General features: G+C 34.7%; 1 protein-coding gene across 1 annotated transcript in view; it reads left to right on the top strand.

The window, feature by feature from the left end:
• Positions 1-16,825, top strand: part of LOC117112893 (adhesion G-protein coupled receptor G7-like) — a gene marked incomplete at its 3' end in the record, with an annotated part of 49,096 nt that overhangs the window by 17,507 nt on the left and 14,764 nt on the right. Inside the window, exons 7-9 of the mRNA XM_033256106.1 lie at positions 8,391-8,510; positions 9,910-10,029; positions 16,359-16,489. Of these exons, the coding sequence (XP_033111997.1) occupies positions 8,391-8,510; positions 9,910-10,029; positions 16,359-16,489 (371 nt within the window). The remainder of the gene's footprint in view (positions 1-8,390; positions 8,511-9,909; positions 10,030-16,358; positions 16,490-16,825) is intronic.

Below are 16,825 nucleotides of genomic sequence, written 5' to 3'. Positions count from 1 at the left end.
ACACATACATACATACATTACCTGTGTATACATGTACATGCATGTACATACATACACACACACACCCACACCCCCACCCACACACACCCACATACACACATACACACACATATATAATGTATTGTAATTGTGATAATTACTTCTTTAACGTGAGTTCAAATCATGCCAAAAACTAAATGTTTCCATACAACTTACTAATTTAATCTTCACACGGAGCTGTAGATTTTGAAACGTTTGTTGCCTCGATATGTGTGGTTCAGCAAAGGTGATATTCCATCGACTAGTAATACAAATTAGTAAGAAATAATTGACAAAATTTAGCTTATCAAACCAGACTCTTGACTCTTTATTAAATAAAATCTTATTTACAACTTTTAACATTATGATTTAGATATTAAAATAAAGGCAAGAGACAAATCAGAATCAGAGTAATATTATATTTTTGTGAAATAAAACAATTAGAAATTTACTAACCATTTTCAAAATAATTGGAATTTTATTGTCAGAGATCTTTTTTTTTTTTTTGTGATCCGCATCTAGTCCGGATCACCTTTTTATATTGTCAGAGATCTTCTTATTTTTTTTATTACACCTTTCCTTCCATTTTTGTGTGCACGATATCTCAAATTTGCTGCAAGCTACGCACATGCGTGCTTATCCTTGATCAATCGTCTCCCAACTTTGAGTACGTTTTACCAGAGACAATTCTCTTTCATATATGTGACTTCTTTTACATTTTGATGATGTCATCATGGTCAAAATGAATGATTTTTTGGACCCCTCTCATCTCTCTATTTTTTCAGTTTTGTGAAAAAAAGACTGAGGGTGGCAGACTGTATTTTGACGCTATCTACGAAAGGAAAATTTGTGTGGCATTACCAGCCAACAGGGTTGACGTGTGCGTGCGTTAAAATTTGCAAATTCTCAATATCACTTTTCAGAATTTAAAGCATGTTTCAGGTCATTTTCAGCACTCAAAAACTTTCCATAATTTACGTGTCCTACGCTCATTTCCATTTACACGAGCACAGCAGTTACTGAAGCTGGAAATTACGCTTTGTTACATATTTTGGTTCCTGACACAGTATTTGTATAGGTGTAATTTTGCCCTACCTAACGTGGAAATGTGCCGAATACTCAGTATATTTGAAAACAACTGCGAAAAAAATCGCAAGTTGTTCTCGGGTGGGACTCGAACCCACGATCTCCAGATCACTAGCCTGGCATCATACCTCTAGACCAACGAGCTTGCGCCTGATGGCCAGAGTTGAATTCGAGTCCTAGTAAGCAGCGGGTACTGCAGTGTTGATAGTAATTGTTATTGTCGTGATGGAATAATAGACAATAACTGGATTTGCGTCAGGAGAAACATGTATAGGTGTAATTTTGCCCTACCTGACGTAGATTTTGCCCTTCCACCTAATTACACCTATACATGTTTCTCCTGACGCAAATCCAGTTATTGTCTATTATTCCATCACGACAATAACAATTACTATTGACACAGTATTCATATCAAGAATAACTTTTTGTGCCATTCCCAAATTTTTATAAATGACAAAATAATTTCACCGACAGAGGGTGGCATACTTTTTTTCGACTGATATATTGTTGATATGAATGGAAAATTTATGTGGCATTCCAAAATCGTTCATAATTTACGTGCTGTATGCTCATTCCATGTGCACAGCACATACTGAAACTGGAAATTTTGGTTACATGTTTTTGCCTTGTGACGCTATTTTCATATCAGGAGTCAACTTTTTGTGTCATTTCCGTGCACACGGACGTCAAGACGTACGCGTACGCATGCGTAAATCTTTTAAAATGCTAAAAATTACTCTTTTTCAAAAACTAATGCCTAGTTCAAAATAGGTGGTTAAACCCTGCTCAACTCATCAGGTTTAACCACCTGCAGTCTGATCTATATGGCTTATCTTAAGCCAGGCTGTGTTCCTATAGTAGGCTTTAATCACTGTGATGTGGGGGGGGGGGCAACAAAATCACCAATCAGCATTAAATTATGTGTGCTGTGAGCGAGCGTACGTTTCGAGCACATTGTTTCAAAACACGTTTCCTGGTTACGGCTCATTAATATTCAATTCTCGCGCCTGGCTAATCCTGGTAGTCTGAACGCCCGACAAAGTTAAGCCAGGCTTGACGGTGAGCCAGGCTTAACTTAAGCCCGGCTTATCTCCAAGTCTGAACGTAGCTTAATTAGAGGATATTTTAGCATATAAAACTTTTCAATCCTCGCCGCGTGCACTCTCTGAGTGTCAGATCACCAAACTCGTCCTCAGTGACGAGTTCAAATCTAGTTTTTTTCTTTTTATTCTACATTTCTCCCAATTTCTTGTTCCCACAATATCTCAAAATCGCCACGTGCTACATATAATTGTCAACATCAACAAACATTTGGCTTGACCTGGAATAGTCACAGTAAGCTTTTCAATGTTCTCAGCCATGCGTGATTTCATCTACCAACAATTTTGCGTTTTTACATTATTGATCATATCATCTTTGTCATTTTTCAGTCATATTCAGTGGGCATAAACATCAGGTCAATGTTGAATATGACCTACCAAAATATTTTGTGTGTCAAAATAAAAAAATGCTCAAAATCACTTTTTGACTAAATTAGAGCATGTTTCAGGCCATTTTGAGGAAGTTGGAAAATATGTTTTTTACATGTTTTGGGTTCCTGACATTATATTCACAAATTTCCATTCTTTTTATTCATCTTAGTGCCAAAAGCAATGCCATATGCACGTATCAAACATAGGAATCCTGTGCGCGTTTGTATCGACATACAGTGAAAATATGCTAAAATCAGGCCTATTCGCTTCTCGAGCGGATCACCTCTTGTTATTGTCAGGATCATCATCCTCATCTTCTTTTTTTTATTTCTTCTCATTTCTGTTCACACAACACATCATTTTGGCTAGGCCTGGAATAGTCACGGTAAGGTTTTCAAGGTGACCAGTCATGTATGACGTCAGCTATGCGCAATTTTGCGTTTTTACATTATCGATCATATCAGCCTAACCAATTGCCATTTTTAAATCGTATTAAGTGAGCATTAACTTCGAGTTAATGTTGAATGTACTGTACCTGAATTTTACGTGTAAAATGTTCGAAATCACTTTTTGACTACATCAGAGCACGCTTCAGGCCATTTTGAGCATTTCAAAATTTTGTGAAGTTTTCCACTACGCGCATGCATTTTTACGCGCGCGGCACGTACGGAAGCTAGACATTACGTTTTTTCACATAGTTTGGGTTCCTGACATTGTTTTCACAAATTTCCATTCTTTTCGGTCATCTTATGGCCAATAGCAATGTCGTACGTGCACATCAAACATAGGTATCTTTGTGCGGATTTGTGCCGATATACAGTGAAAATATGCTAAAATCAGGCTTATTTTTAATCAGTTATAGCTCCTTAGGATGGAAGGTGATCCCCAATTTTTATTACATATTCTGAAAGCACATAAGTTGTAAATATGATTTTATAGATCATGATCGGACATTGTGAAGTCATCATATTGCCATCTGAATTCAACAAAACTGATTTTATCGATTATGTAATTTTTGAAAATACGCATTTGAGCGTATCTCCTTGGTCTATTGTCTCTCAACTTTGAGTATGTTATAGCTGAAACAATTCTCTTTCATATATGTGACTTCTTTTTACGTTTTGATGATGTCGTCATAATCAAAACAAATGTTTTTTTCTGACCGCCCTCACCTTTCATTCTTCAAAATGTTAATGACCCCATATCATCTTAACCATTCATTTCTGAATCATATTAAGTGAGCATAAACTTCAGGTCAAGGTTGAATGTCATGTACCCTAATTTTCCGTTTATTTACGCGTTTGTTAAAATTTATATATGCCTAAAATCATGAATATTTTTAATCAGTTGAATAGCTCCTTAGGATGGAAGGTGACCCCCAATTTTTATTGCATATTCTGAAAGCAGTATTAGATATGCTTTTATAGATCATTATGGCTGATCGTGAATTCAAAAAACTGAATTGTTATGAATGATAATAAGTCCCTTAACAACAGGCGTTTGTCAATGAGAGTTAATACATATATCTCATATCATGAGTGAACATTTCTTGACATTCCATGCGCACGTGCGTCATGGCGTATGCGTACGCATGCGTTAATTTTTTTAAATGCTCCAAATTCTTTAAAAAAAACTGAATTAGCAGTATATTAGTATACTTTAGGCCATTTTCATCATTTAAAAATTTTTCATTTTGCACCGCGCAAACTTCCTTGAGGGTCAAAGTGCGGCGGATCACCTAACTCGTCCTCAGTGATGAGTTCAAATTTAGTTTATTTTTCTTTCTTTCCCCCGTTTTCTGTTCGAACGATATCTCAAAATTGCTGCGAGCTACGCACAACGCACTTCAACGAATATTCTGCTTCATCTACGCGCAATTTTGCGTTTTTACATTATCAGTCATAGCCTAACCAATTGCCATTTCGAAATCGTATTAAGTGAGCATTAACTTCAGGTTAATGTTTAATGTAATGTACCCTAATTTTATGCGTGCATTTCATAACACACGCACACGTGTGCGTCAAAATTTCAAAAATGCGCAAAATCACTTTTTGAGTTAAGTAGAGCATGTTTTAGGCCATTTTGAGCATTTTAAATTTTTTTGAAATTTTCCACTACGCCCGCAAATTTTTACGCGCCCAGCACGTACGGAAGCTAGAAATTACGTTTTGTACTTCTTTTGGGTTCCTGACATTGTTTTCACATATTTCCGATCTTTTCTATCATCTTATGTTTAATGACAATGCCGTACGCACGCATCAAACATAGTGAACTTTGCATGCATTTGTGTCGATATACAGTAAAATTATGCTAAAATCAGATATAGCTCCTTATGATGAAAGGTGACCCCCAATTTTTATTACATATTCTGAAAGCCCATGAGTTAGATATGATTTTATAGATCATTATGACTGAACGGACATTGTGACGTCATCATATTGCTATTTAAATTAAAAATAACTGAATTTTTATTTATAACATCTTTTTTTTAAAACTCATTTGAACGTATCGTCATATTGCCATCTGAATTCAGAAAACTGAATTTTATCTGTCATTTTTGAAAATACGCATACTTATCTTCCTCACAAAACATTTGTTTAAAAATAACAAGGATTTAAAAATGTTAATGCAATTTCAAATACCGAGGAGCTAGACCAGGTTTTGTATGCACTTTGAGGTGCAGAGAATTGACTTCAGAAATTGCTTCAGGGTCCTAGAAACATTTTTGTCTTGGTAACACATTTTCAAAATGTGGCAAAAGGTCAAAAGGTCAGGGTCAAAAGTCATAGCTATATGGTTGTCATATCTCCGAAACCACTGGTGGTAGAGAGTTAATTTTGGTACCCATTTTTTCAGAACATTCATGTTTCTATTTGCTCGAATAGAATATTTTGCTATAAAATGACCGGAAATGCTGTTTGTAACCTTTGTCACATTGCAAGGTCATAGCAATGGGGTCATTATAACTCCGCAACCACTGGTGGTAAAGAGTTAATTGGGGTGTCAATATGTTCGGAACATTGATGTTTCTATTTGGTCTAATAGAAAAGTTTGCTAGAAAATGACCGGAAATGCTGTTTTTGACCTTTGACATGTTTCATGTCATAGTTATTGAGTCCTTATTATCTCCACAACCACTGGAGGTAGAGAGTTAATTTTGGTGCCAATTTGTTCGGAATACTCATGTTTCTATTTGCTCTAATAGAACATTTTACTAAAATACGACCGGAAAAGCCGTTTCTGCCCTTCGACATGATTGAAGGTCATAGCCACAGAATCCTCATACCTCCACAACCACTGGTGGTAGAGAGTTACTTTTGGTACCAATTTGCTTGGAACATTCGTGTTTTTATTTGGTGTAACAAAACAGTTTGCTAAAAAATGACCAGAAATGCTGTTCTGACCTTTGACGTGGGGGCGTTTACTAGAGGTGAATTGTAAAATCAAAAATTACCGAAACAAGCTGCTTTAAATGGTCGATAAGTTCTTTATTTGTAGAGGAACAAGTTAATGTGCAGGGTATCTCCAGGCCTCCTGCTATTTTGCTGTTCCTTCATTTGTTGCTGGTTATTTGAACATCAATAATTCCTTGTGTTTCAAAAAGAAATGAAATATCTTCTAGTTCTCTTGGGGTAAATGTCCGACGATGCAGCGCGGTGCTTCTCCTTTCACAACAGCAATCGCATGCTTGTCAAAAACATGTCGGCCTCATGAACTAGCACTGCACCACCACACGCAAAACATCTGCCCTCAACTTGAAGAAACATCACTACGGTATAAACTTCATTGACCAGACATTTTGAATCAAATCAGCGTCAAACACGCGAAAAACATTAACAATACACGATTACCCGTTGTTTGCCGTCAGTTTGCAGCTTTACCCTGTTTTTACAAGGCTAACGAAATACCATGAGAGAAACACAAAATAGGCCTAGTGATCTTGAAGACAGTAAACATCAAACATTTTAGGGTAAGCTTTTTCGAGTAGTATTTATTTAATTTCATATCAAAGAAAGCAGCACACAGTACGGTATTACTCCTTGTTTGTCTACCTTTTTATGGACTGGATACCCATGTTAATTGATTGGGTACTCATCGCAAAATGAAAAAAACTCAGAGGGGCGTTTATTAGAGACAATACGGTATGGCGAAAATATAGCTATACTCTTGATGTATAACAGTGTATCATTTTTCATTCAAGTATTTTTAAGCTCCTGGATTCAGAAGAAACCCTGAATTTACATCACCCTTTTTTGGCATAAGGCTATAAATAAAACAGCAACCAATAAAAGGCTAAATTTTGCTATCATTCATTTTGATCCTATCATTAGATTATTGTAACCAACTAATCAAAATCAAATGAGTAAACGGAGGATTATTTGACAAAAAATGACCCAAATACTTTGATATATTCTACACTCATTATTTTGAAAAAGTTTATAATATAGCATATTTTGGTACTTTTATATCATAGGAGCGAGTTTAGGATTTAAACAATAAAACCATTTAGATTGTAGATTTTTTTGTGTGTGTGTGTGTATTTTTAGATGTAGATATGTACGTCTGTCACAATTCTGACAAATATGTCCATCACAATAAAATTGTATGTCCGTCACAGTAATTTTATGATGTTTTTTTCTAAAGAAAATGGAAAAATCAAATTCAATTTATATTCTGCTAGAGAGCCCACACATTAGTGGATAACAAAAGAATTTTTTTTTTTCAAAATGCCTAACACATCACAGAGATTTTTAAAAATGTATTTTGTTGTAGGAAAAGTCGATTTCTTTGATTACGTCCTTCACAGGGCCATTTTGACCCGTATCTCTGTGACGTGTACGAGTTAAAATATAAAAGTTGGTGGCCTGACAGTACTAACTAGTAGATGTAATGCACACATACAAAATAATTTACAAGCTTCATTATGAAAATATAGATTCACAAAGTGTCTGAAATGTATGTATTTATGGAATTTCCCTAATATAAAATCTTGAAAGAAATTATTAAAGTTGCTATGTTAAACAAAATGTATGATAATAACCACCGACTTCAAAATCATATCAGCTTTAGCTACTCAGGTAGAATTGTTACTTCATTGACATAAAAACAAATAGACACACAACTCATTCATTCCTAGTGGAAAGATGTTAGACAATTTATTTATTTATTTAATCTCTCTTTATACTGTAGGCACTTTCAGTACCAAAGTACTGATTTTCAAAGTGGTACAGTGACAAGAAACATATATAGTAGAAATAAAGACAAAGAATAAAATAAAATAAAATAAAATTTGAAACTTACTTTAAATGATTTTGGAATGAAAAAGTTGGCATCTCTTTAAGATTTCTTTGATAATTTTATTTGTTTGCTCTATTTAAATTTTTATATTCTCAGTGTGTCTTATTCTGTGCAATATCTTAATTATATCTTATATTTTAGTATATTAGTGTACCAGGAAAGCTAATCTCATGTATTGTATTCAATACTGTATATGACCAAAAATGAACTAGAACTTAAACATTTTGTGAAGTGCTGGTTTAAACTAGTGAACACAAGGTCAACAACCTGTATATAGAAACTGCTACGCCAGACGATACCGCTTCTAAATTTTGTGTCAAAGATCAATCAATTATTAGAATATTCTTCCATGTTTTTAAATATAATACAAATTCTTTTCTGATCAAGTACAGTACAGGTATTTGAAATTAAATGAAAATGAGCTTTCATTTTGTTTCTTTATTTCATAATTTCCATGAGATAAACCTTAATAATAACCTCTATAAGTGTTAAACTTTTGCGTTATTTTTATTGCAGTTGTTAATCCATGTTCAACAAGCCCATGTTTTAACGGTGGAACTTGTTACAGAAGTCATGGAAATTTTGGAGAGTATGTTTGTATTTGTACTGACGGCTTTTTAGGAACTCGTTGTGAAGGTATACAATGAAGAATTTCTGCTATTTTTCGACATTCACACACATGGATTTTTTTTTTCAGTTTGTTCAACATTTTCACTGTAAAATTTACCAATAGCAACAACATTGTGTGTATTAACATTTGTCATGGTGATGGTGCTTATTGTATTGATCAAATACTCATTGAAGTTCTGCCGTTCTAAGCATTATAATTTATAAAAATTAATAATTGTATTTCTAAAAAAAAACCAATATTAGAGGAAAATATAGAACACTAGCATATTAAAGACCTTTTAGGGGAGATGAAAGTTACTCTACGCTTTGAGCACTTTGAGACTCTCTGTAGGTGTAGAGCATTAAATGGAATAAATAAAATAATGATCCCAACCCCAGCACCTCACTGCTGTTCTGGTTGTTATTTTTGCTGTTACCATAAATGTAAAAGCATCCAGCGTCACCAGTTTTGAATGTGTAGGAAATGTTGTACACATAAACTAGAGGTTATTTCAACAAACGTTCATGGTCCTTTTTTTAAGTTTGACCCCAGGATTCCCCCTACACCTACAAAACAAAACAAGGGTTTCAGCAACGACTGTACATTACTGCCATTACCATGTCGACATGGATGATTCGATAGGTTAGTGATGTATTCGAAGGGAATAAGAAAATCAAACGTCATGAATTTGAATCGCCTCTTGGTATTTAATTTTTATTTATTGTTTTCAATTTTAAGACATGTTACTTTATTTTTTATTAACTTATTATGAACCCTTGCTGAAAAGGCAATATGATAATATACGACACTGTGTACTGTATTCAAGCATGGAAAATATTTCCTCCATGATTTAAACATGTTTTAAGTGTCAACAAAAGGCCTCGTCTGAAAGGTTCATACACGAAGCATTGAATGCTGAATAGAGGTAACATTACTTTATCACGCGGACAAGGTTTAATTTACCATATAGTTGACCATTTAGCAAGATTATTCAGAAATTTCTTAGAGTTTTGTATTGATTTCCATATTAAGTTAATTTTAAGATAATTTAATATTCAATTTCTGTTTCCAGTTCGGGCGATTGATTCAAAATTATTTTTTGTCGGAATTCTGTTTGGGTGTAACCATTTCAATATTTACTGAACATATTTGGCGGCCTATTTTTGGGTCGCTATCTACATTTTGGTTAAAAACGATAATTGAAACAGTTATGCCAAACGATCTTGGTTCTGAATGTTTTATCATGTCAAAATACAATTATTAAAATATCATTTTATGATTTTAAATATAAATGCATAACAAATTCCTTTCTGATCAAGTACTAGTATCTGAAATTGAAGAAAAATTAATTTTCACTTTTTTCTTTGTAATTCTTTATTTGAAAGATGGTGATAATAGCCTTTATAATTGTTTTATTTATTGCAGTTGTCAATCAATGTTCACCAAACCCATGTCTTAATGGAGGAATCTGTTTCTTAAGTTCATCAAATGTGGGAGAGTATGCTTGTCTTCGGACTGACGGCTTTTTTGGAGTTAATAGCGAAGGTATACAATGAAGAATTTCCGCTGCTTTACGATATTCTTTCAAATAGATTTCTTTAAACTTATTCAGCATTTTCACTGTAAAATATACCAATAGCAACATAGTGTTGACCAAACCGCTGTTTTGGTGATGGAACTATAGCGCTGTGTATTCAGTTTAAAAGGGAACTAGAAAGATGATTTTTTTTTTCTAAGGGGATTTTTGATAGGCCATTATTAATAGAGTAACTTTAACAATTTTTTTGGCAATTTTTTTATAGGCCATTATGTACGATTTTACCCTTTTACACAACCCCAAAATTTGTGCTCATATTTTCGAAATGCAGCGATGGATTTCTAAGCCTAATATTTTTCACGGGGGATATTTTGCAACCTGGCACATCCTCATTTCATGTATTGCAAAATAAATTAGATTGCTTACCTATCAACGAAAGACGAGCACTGTATAATAACTAAGATGGAAAATAATTAATTTATCAGCCCCTAAACCTGGCCCTCAGTTTTTATCTTCAGTTTTACAAGATTTTTTATTGTATATCCACCTCAATCACTTTAAAGTGAATTACCCTAGTAGCCAGACCAGGTTTTGTATGCATTTTGAGGTCCAGAGAATTTGACTTTAGAAATTGGCTTAGGGTCAAAGAATCATTTTTTAGCTTAGTAACACATTTCCAAAATGTGGCGAAAGGTCAAAATGTCCGGGTCAAAGGTCATAGCTATAGGGTCGTCGTATCTATCCAACCACTCATGGTAGAGAGTTAATTTTGGTGACTTTGAGTTCAGAATAATCATGTTTCTATTTGCTCTAATGGAACATTTTGCTAGAAAATGACTGGAAATGCCGTGTCTTTGACACGTTTCAAGGTCGTAGCCATATTGTGATCATATCTCCGCAACCACTAGTGGTAGAGAGGTAATTGTTGTGTCAATTTGTTCGAAACATTAATGTTTCTATTCGGTCTAATAAAAAAGTTTGCTAGAAAATGACCTGAAATGCCATTTTTGACCATTGACATGCTTCAAATGCCATATAAAATAAAACAATTGGTTAGCATCCCCGCCTGACCGTCGGAAAAGCCCCTGACCTGAATTTTTTTGTTTTTGTTTTTTTCACAAAACACTCAAAAACTCCACCTCACGAAGGCAATTTATATATGCATAGGCTTGTTTACCATCCGTCCGATTGCTAGCCGACTGGGCTTCTCCCTGCATTTCCATTCCATCATCTAGAATCTAGGCCTAGGCTAGCCTAGTCCTTGCTTCTATCTAGAAAAGGCCTAGTTTTATAGTAGTAGTAGTATAAAAAGAGTGTATTTGTATACACGGTACAGCCGATGCAAAGCATTATGATTTACTCGGGATTAGGTTTACATTAGCAAACTAAACTCCGATCCGATGCTTACGTCTCATGCTTTGTGCAGAAAAGCCAAGTCGGCCAATCAGCGCGTTGGTATTTCCATCACTTTGGAAGTAGACGTATCCACAGCGCAAAAGAGAAACAAGGAGGAACGCTCTGTGGTTGACCGGAGACAAGACAAGACAAAAAACATGGCTGTGCCCATCAGTTTCAAACTGTGGCACGTTCACTTCTTACCTGTGTGCAATATTTCACGAAATGATATTTTAAAGATGGACTAAATAAAACAAATATTTCACAATATTTCATAGGTGGGATAGCATACTTAAATTTATTAGGCCCTACTGGAAATATATAAAATATATAGTGGCGAGATAGTGCATGCGTATATTAGCAATATATATATGTATAATCAGCTCAGCCTAGCCTAATTGGACCTGGTCTACCTTTAGCAAATTCTTTATATTCTTCAAATCTATCGAATGTTACATTAAACTAAAGCTAAATCATATTTACATTTGATAAAAATAACGTTTATTGATTGAATGTACGTTTTCGTACCAACAATCAGTGGGGATTACTAATGACGGGCGTGGCCCGCCCATCGGCTGAGTGTCAAGCCCACTGGCTTCCATTTTGGAAAAACAAAATAGGCCGCCTATTTTGTTTAGGCTCGAGCTAGAGGAATGGGTTGAGAGGTGGTACCCCTCTCAAATGAGATTTTTTTTTAAAAGAATATCAACCTCTGGATGGCCGAAAATGGCACTCTCAGACTGTAACAGACCTGTGTTGGCTTGGTGTGGGCCTATTTTTATATGTTTTATGGTCTGACTGCCCGACGAGCTCTGTCCGGCTTGTGACCCCCGCCACCCCACTGGCGCCGCCACTGACAGTGACGTGATGTTTCCAAACAGCTGGTCCAACTACAGGTCAAAATGTTTCTCAGCATAAACATAGCACATGATACTAGTCAAACTCATTAACAGTATTCACTATTGAGTATTATCACTATTATTTTATGTACATACTTTTCTAGTATAGTTGTTGAATAGACAATCACAAATAATAATCAATTGTACAAAATGCCAGTTCAAAAATTACATTTCTGTTTATGAATGGACAATAATGAATTATTATACGACTATGACAAACTTCAATCTTCTTATTTTGCTTTTGTTATTTTTATTTTAAATTTCACATCCAACAGCAATTACTGTACACTCGCCACTTAGGATGGAATGCTTTTTAAGGGAGGGAGGCTTTTTTTTATTTTGCTAAAGCCAAATATCACTCTTGTGTTGTTTGCTGGTACATTAATATTAAAAAATAAAACAATAAAAATACACAGTGAACAACTTCCATTCATAACTTTAATGTTTACTTCCATAATTAATTATACATAGAGTATAACCACAAACAAAAATCGATTAGATTAAAACAAAAAAAAGAGGCTAGAACTAGGGTCAGGCCTCATGTTTATTTTGCCTGCTGTGATCATCAACTAGCCATGCCTCATTCAAGTATGTTCAGTTGTTTAATGGGTCATAAATCTTCATTAACTTGTCAAACACTAATTCGATTTTACCCGTCCAGGTATTGAATGGTCAGATACTGCATAGGACTTGTAAACAAATGTTTACCATTTTTTTAAAACAAATATGCCGATACTGATCATTGACCTATGTCACAAGGTTTAATTTCGCTAATTTTGTCAGTAGACAATTTTAGAAATTCAAGAAATATAATAAATCAAATCATGTCGGTCTAATTGAATATATGATAAAAAAGTGACCTGAAGTGCACCTCCGACTAAGAGTTCAATGGATTTATATATCTCTGTAACTAAGGGTGCGTTCGAGCCATACATGCCTATTAAATTCTGTGTATATGACAGGTAAACGCACGGCTTTACACCACAGGGGGTCCCCGCATTCGAGCACAAACTTATCTTGTCTAACCGTGTAAAAATTTACCTCGGAAATACTCGTTTGAGGTCAGCGAGGCAATAGTATATCCCATCATGCCACGCAATATTTACGTTTCTAACCACGCTTCACACACTTGTACTGTACTCCCCTGTGCAAATACTTCAGTTTATTGGTGACCTGTGTCATCGTCAGCTTTCCCCTAAATTTTTCTTCGATCTTTGCAGTTATTTCTTTGTAAATACCGCTGTTTCGGGGGGTGCCGTCCAGTTGTCTTTGTATTCTGTCTCCCCCCACAATGAGAGAAGGTAACGTATCATAGGTTCGGTCCACACAGACATGTTGAAATGATGAAGATGATGCTAAAACATTAACAACAGGTCAGCGAATGCATTTGTTTTTGTAAAACTGGACAGGCCTATGGTTTTCGCGCGTGTTGAATTGAATTCATGTTGACCGCCAGACGGTAGAGTCATTAAAACATGATTAATGGTCGCGATAATGGCCTTTGACAGTGATACACGGTTCTATAACCCTAAATTTGGTGGTCAAAATATGCGAGCGTGTTCCAGATGTTTTTTACATCTTACCCCCGTTCGAGCCACACACGGCATTTAACTTCCATGTAAATACACAGACCTCGCACGGATATTTTTCTGGCTCGAACGCACCCTAATATACTGCTAATATAGTATAATAATATAATCAATTAAAGCAAATCGGCATTTCATATCTATAACTAATAGATGTAGACACTAATCAATTTGACACCAAAGACAGATTGCCATCTGAATTCAATAAAACTGAATTTTATCGATGACGTCATTTTTGAAAATACGCATTTGAGCGTATCTCATCCTTGGTCGATCATCTTACAACTTTGAATATGTTATAGCTGAGACAATTTGCTTTCTTCTTTTTACATTTTGTATTTTCTGACCCCCTCATCTTTGATTCCTCAAAATGTTGATGACCCCATATCATCTTAACCATTCATCATTTCTGAATCATATTAAGAGAGCATAAACTTCAGGTCAAGGTTGAAAGTCATGTACCCTAATTTTCCGTTTGCGCTTTTTACCGTGCGCGTACATGTGCGTCCAAATTTATACAGTATATGATTAAAATTATGAATATTTTTAATCAGTTATAGCTTCTCAGGATGAAAGGTCACGACCCGCAATTTTTATTACATATTCTTGAAAGCACATGAGTTGTAGATACGATTCTATAGATCATTATGGCTGATCGGACATTGTGACGTCACCATATTGCCTTCTGAATTTAAAAATACTGAATTTTTATTGATAACGTCATTATTTTTAAACTCATTTGAACATATCTCGCTTATTCTTGTTCGATCGTCTCCCACCTGTGAGTATGTTATAGCTGAGACAATTATCTTTCGGAAGTGTCCCTTTATTTTTCATTTTGATCATGTCATCATGGTCAAAAAGAATGAATTTTTGGAGCCCTTTTATCTCTCTTTCTTAAAAGATGTAAAAAAAAATAGAACACAGAGGGTGGCAGACTGTATTTCGACGCTATCAGACTGATATATATATAGGTTATGTGAAGGAAAAATTTGTGTGGCATTACCAACAGGCGGTTTTAAAAACACTTTACATGGTTTTATTTCGTGTGCCATTACGGTCCACGCACACCTCGTGACGTGCGTGTGTGTTAAAATTTGAAAATTCTCAATATCACTTCTCAGATAATTTAAAGAATGTTTCAAGGCCGGATTTAGCAAACTAAAAATTTTTTTTGCTTAATTCAGATTGATCAATATGGCTTAGCTTTAAAATTGCTTAAATTGTACGCATGCTCAATTGTACGCATGCGCCATCTAAGACGACTTCTACATTAAGATTTTGCTAATAATGGTTTGATAAATCATCTTAAGATATTTGCTTAGGGTCATCTTATGTTTTTTAACTTAAGACATTTACTAAGAGATTGATAAAGCCCGGGCCATGTCATTTTCAGTATTCCTACTCTTTCCATAATTTACGCGTTGTATGTTCATTTCCACGCACATAGCATGTAATGAAGCTGGAAATTACGTTTTGTTACATATTTTGGGTTCCAGACACTTTATTGCATTAGTTATGTTAGCACACTTTGGTTTGGGTTTGATTCTATGCAAACTTTACTGGGGATGAGATGTTTTTGACTTACTGTTGAGAGTCGGTTACAGTGCTTCATAACTGAAAAGAAAGGCGCTATACAAGTAACACCAGCGGCATGTGATTAATGCCTTGTAACATGGGTGAATGGTCAGTATTGCCATATTTGTTTTAAGAAAAGTTTCCAATCAAATAAACAGAAACATGTGTAAATGAATAATTTGAGATCTCAATCAAGTCTCACACTAAGTATGAATAGGGATAGGCATATATACATTGAAACATGTCAAAGGTCAGAATGGCATTTCCGGTCTTTTTTTTTAGCAAACTGTTCCATTAAACCAAATAGAAAGATGAATGTTCCTAACAAATTGACACCATAATTGACTCTACCACCAGTGGCTGTGGAGATATGAAGATTCTATGGCTATGACCTTCAAACATGTCAAAGGTCAGGAACAGCTTTTTCGGTCGTATTTTATTAAAATGTTCTGTTAGTGCAAATAGAAACATGAGTATTCCGAACAAATTGGCACCAAACTTAACTACCTACCACCAATGGTTGTGGAGATAATAAGGACTCAATATCTATGACATTCGAAACATGTCAAAAGTCAAAAACAGTATTTCCGGTTAATTTTCTAGCAAACTTTTCTATTAAACCAAATAGAAATGTTAATGTTCCGAACATATTGACACCACAATTAACTCTTTACCACCAGTGGTTGTGGAGATATAATGACCCTATTGCTATGACCTTGCCACTATCATTACCATATAAGATTGTTAGCTATAACATTGCATCCTTAAATGTAAGAATGTAAAAAGTGCAAGTGGTCTAGATTATCATCTAGTTCCATATTATAAATTGGCAAATTACAGTATGTCCTAATTTTTATTAAGTAATTTCGAAATATTCAGATGGACAGTCAGTGGCAAATATTACTTGCATTGGTAACAGACTAACAACCGCTGTTTGGCATCCTGAGCCTATGATTTCAGATTATGGTGGAGTAGCAACTGCTGAAGATCTCCTTGCAAGAATAATTGATGTAAGAAATTTCTTTTTAAATAGGCCTACCTTCTTCATCATCTAAAGCGAGAAAACCCAATACAGGATATTTTAACAATCAAAAATATGGTAATATACACATAAAGACAATTCAACAAAATATATCTGCCTGTTTATGTTTCTCGTACATTTAATTATTTTAAAATTTTTTATTGTACCACAAAAGTCAAATGCAAATTAAAGAACATAAAAGCACTGAACATACATACTGTATACTTTGTTTCATATTGTTGAAGTTTGATTTGTAGTTTGCAGTAGTAGTATTTATGAATAGTAGTAATATATTCGAAAATTACGTGTATATATATATATATAC

This window comes from Anneissia japonica, unplaced genomic scaffold, assembly GCF_011630105.1.
Source record: "Anneissia japonica isolate Jap-2015-1 unplaced genomic scaffold, ASM1163010v1 scaffold287713_len945575_cov184, whole genome shotgun sequence".
Taxonomy (NCBI): domain Eukaryota; kingdom Metazoa; phylum Echinodermata; class Crinoidea; order Comatulida; family Comatulidae; genus Anneissia; species Anneissia japonica.
This window is presented reverse-complemented; position numbering and strand designations above follow the sequence as displayed.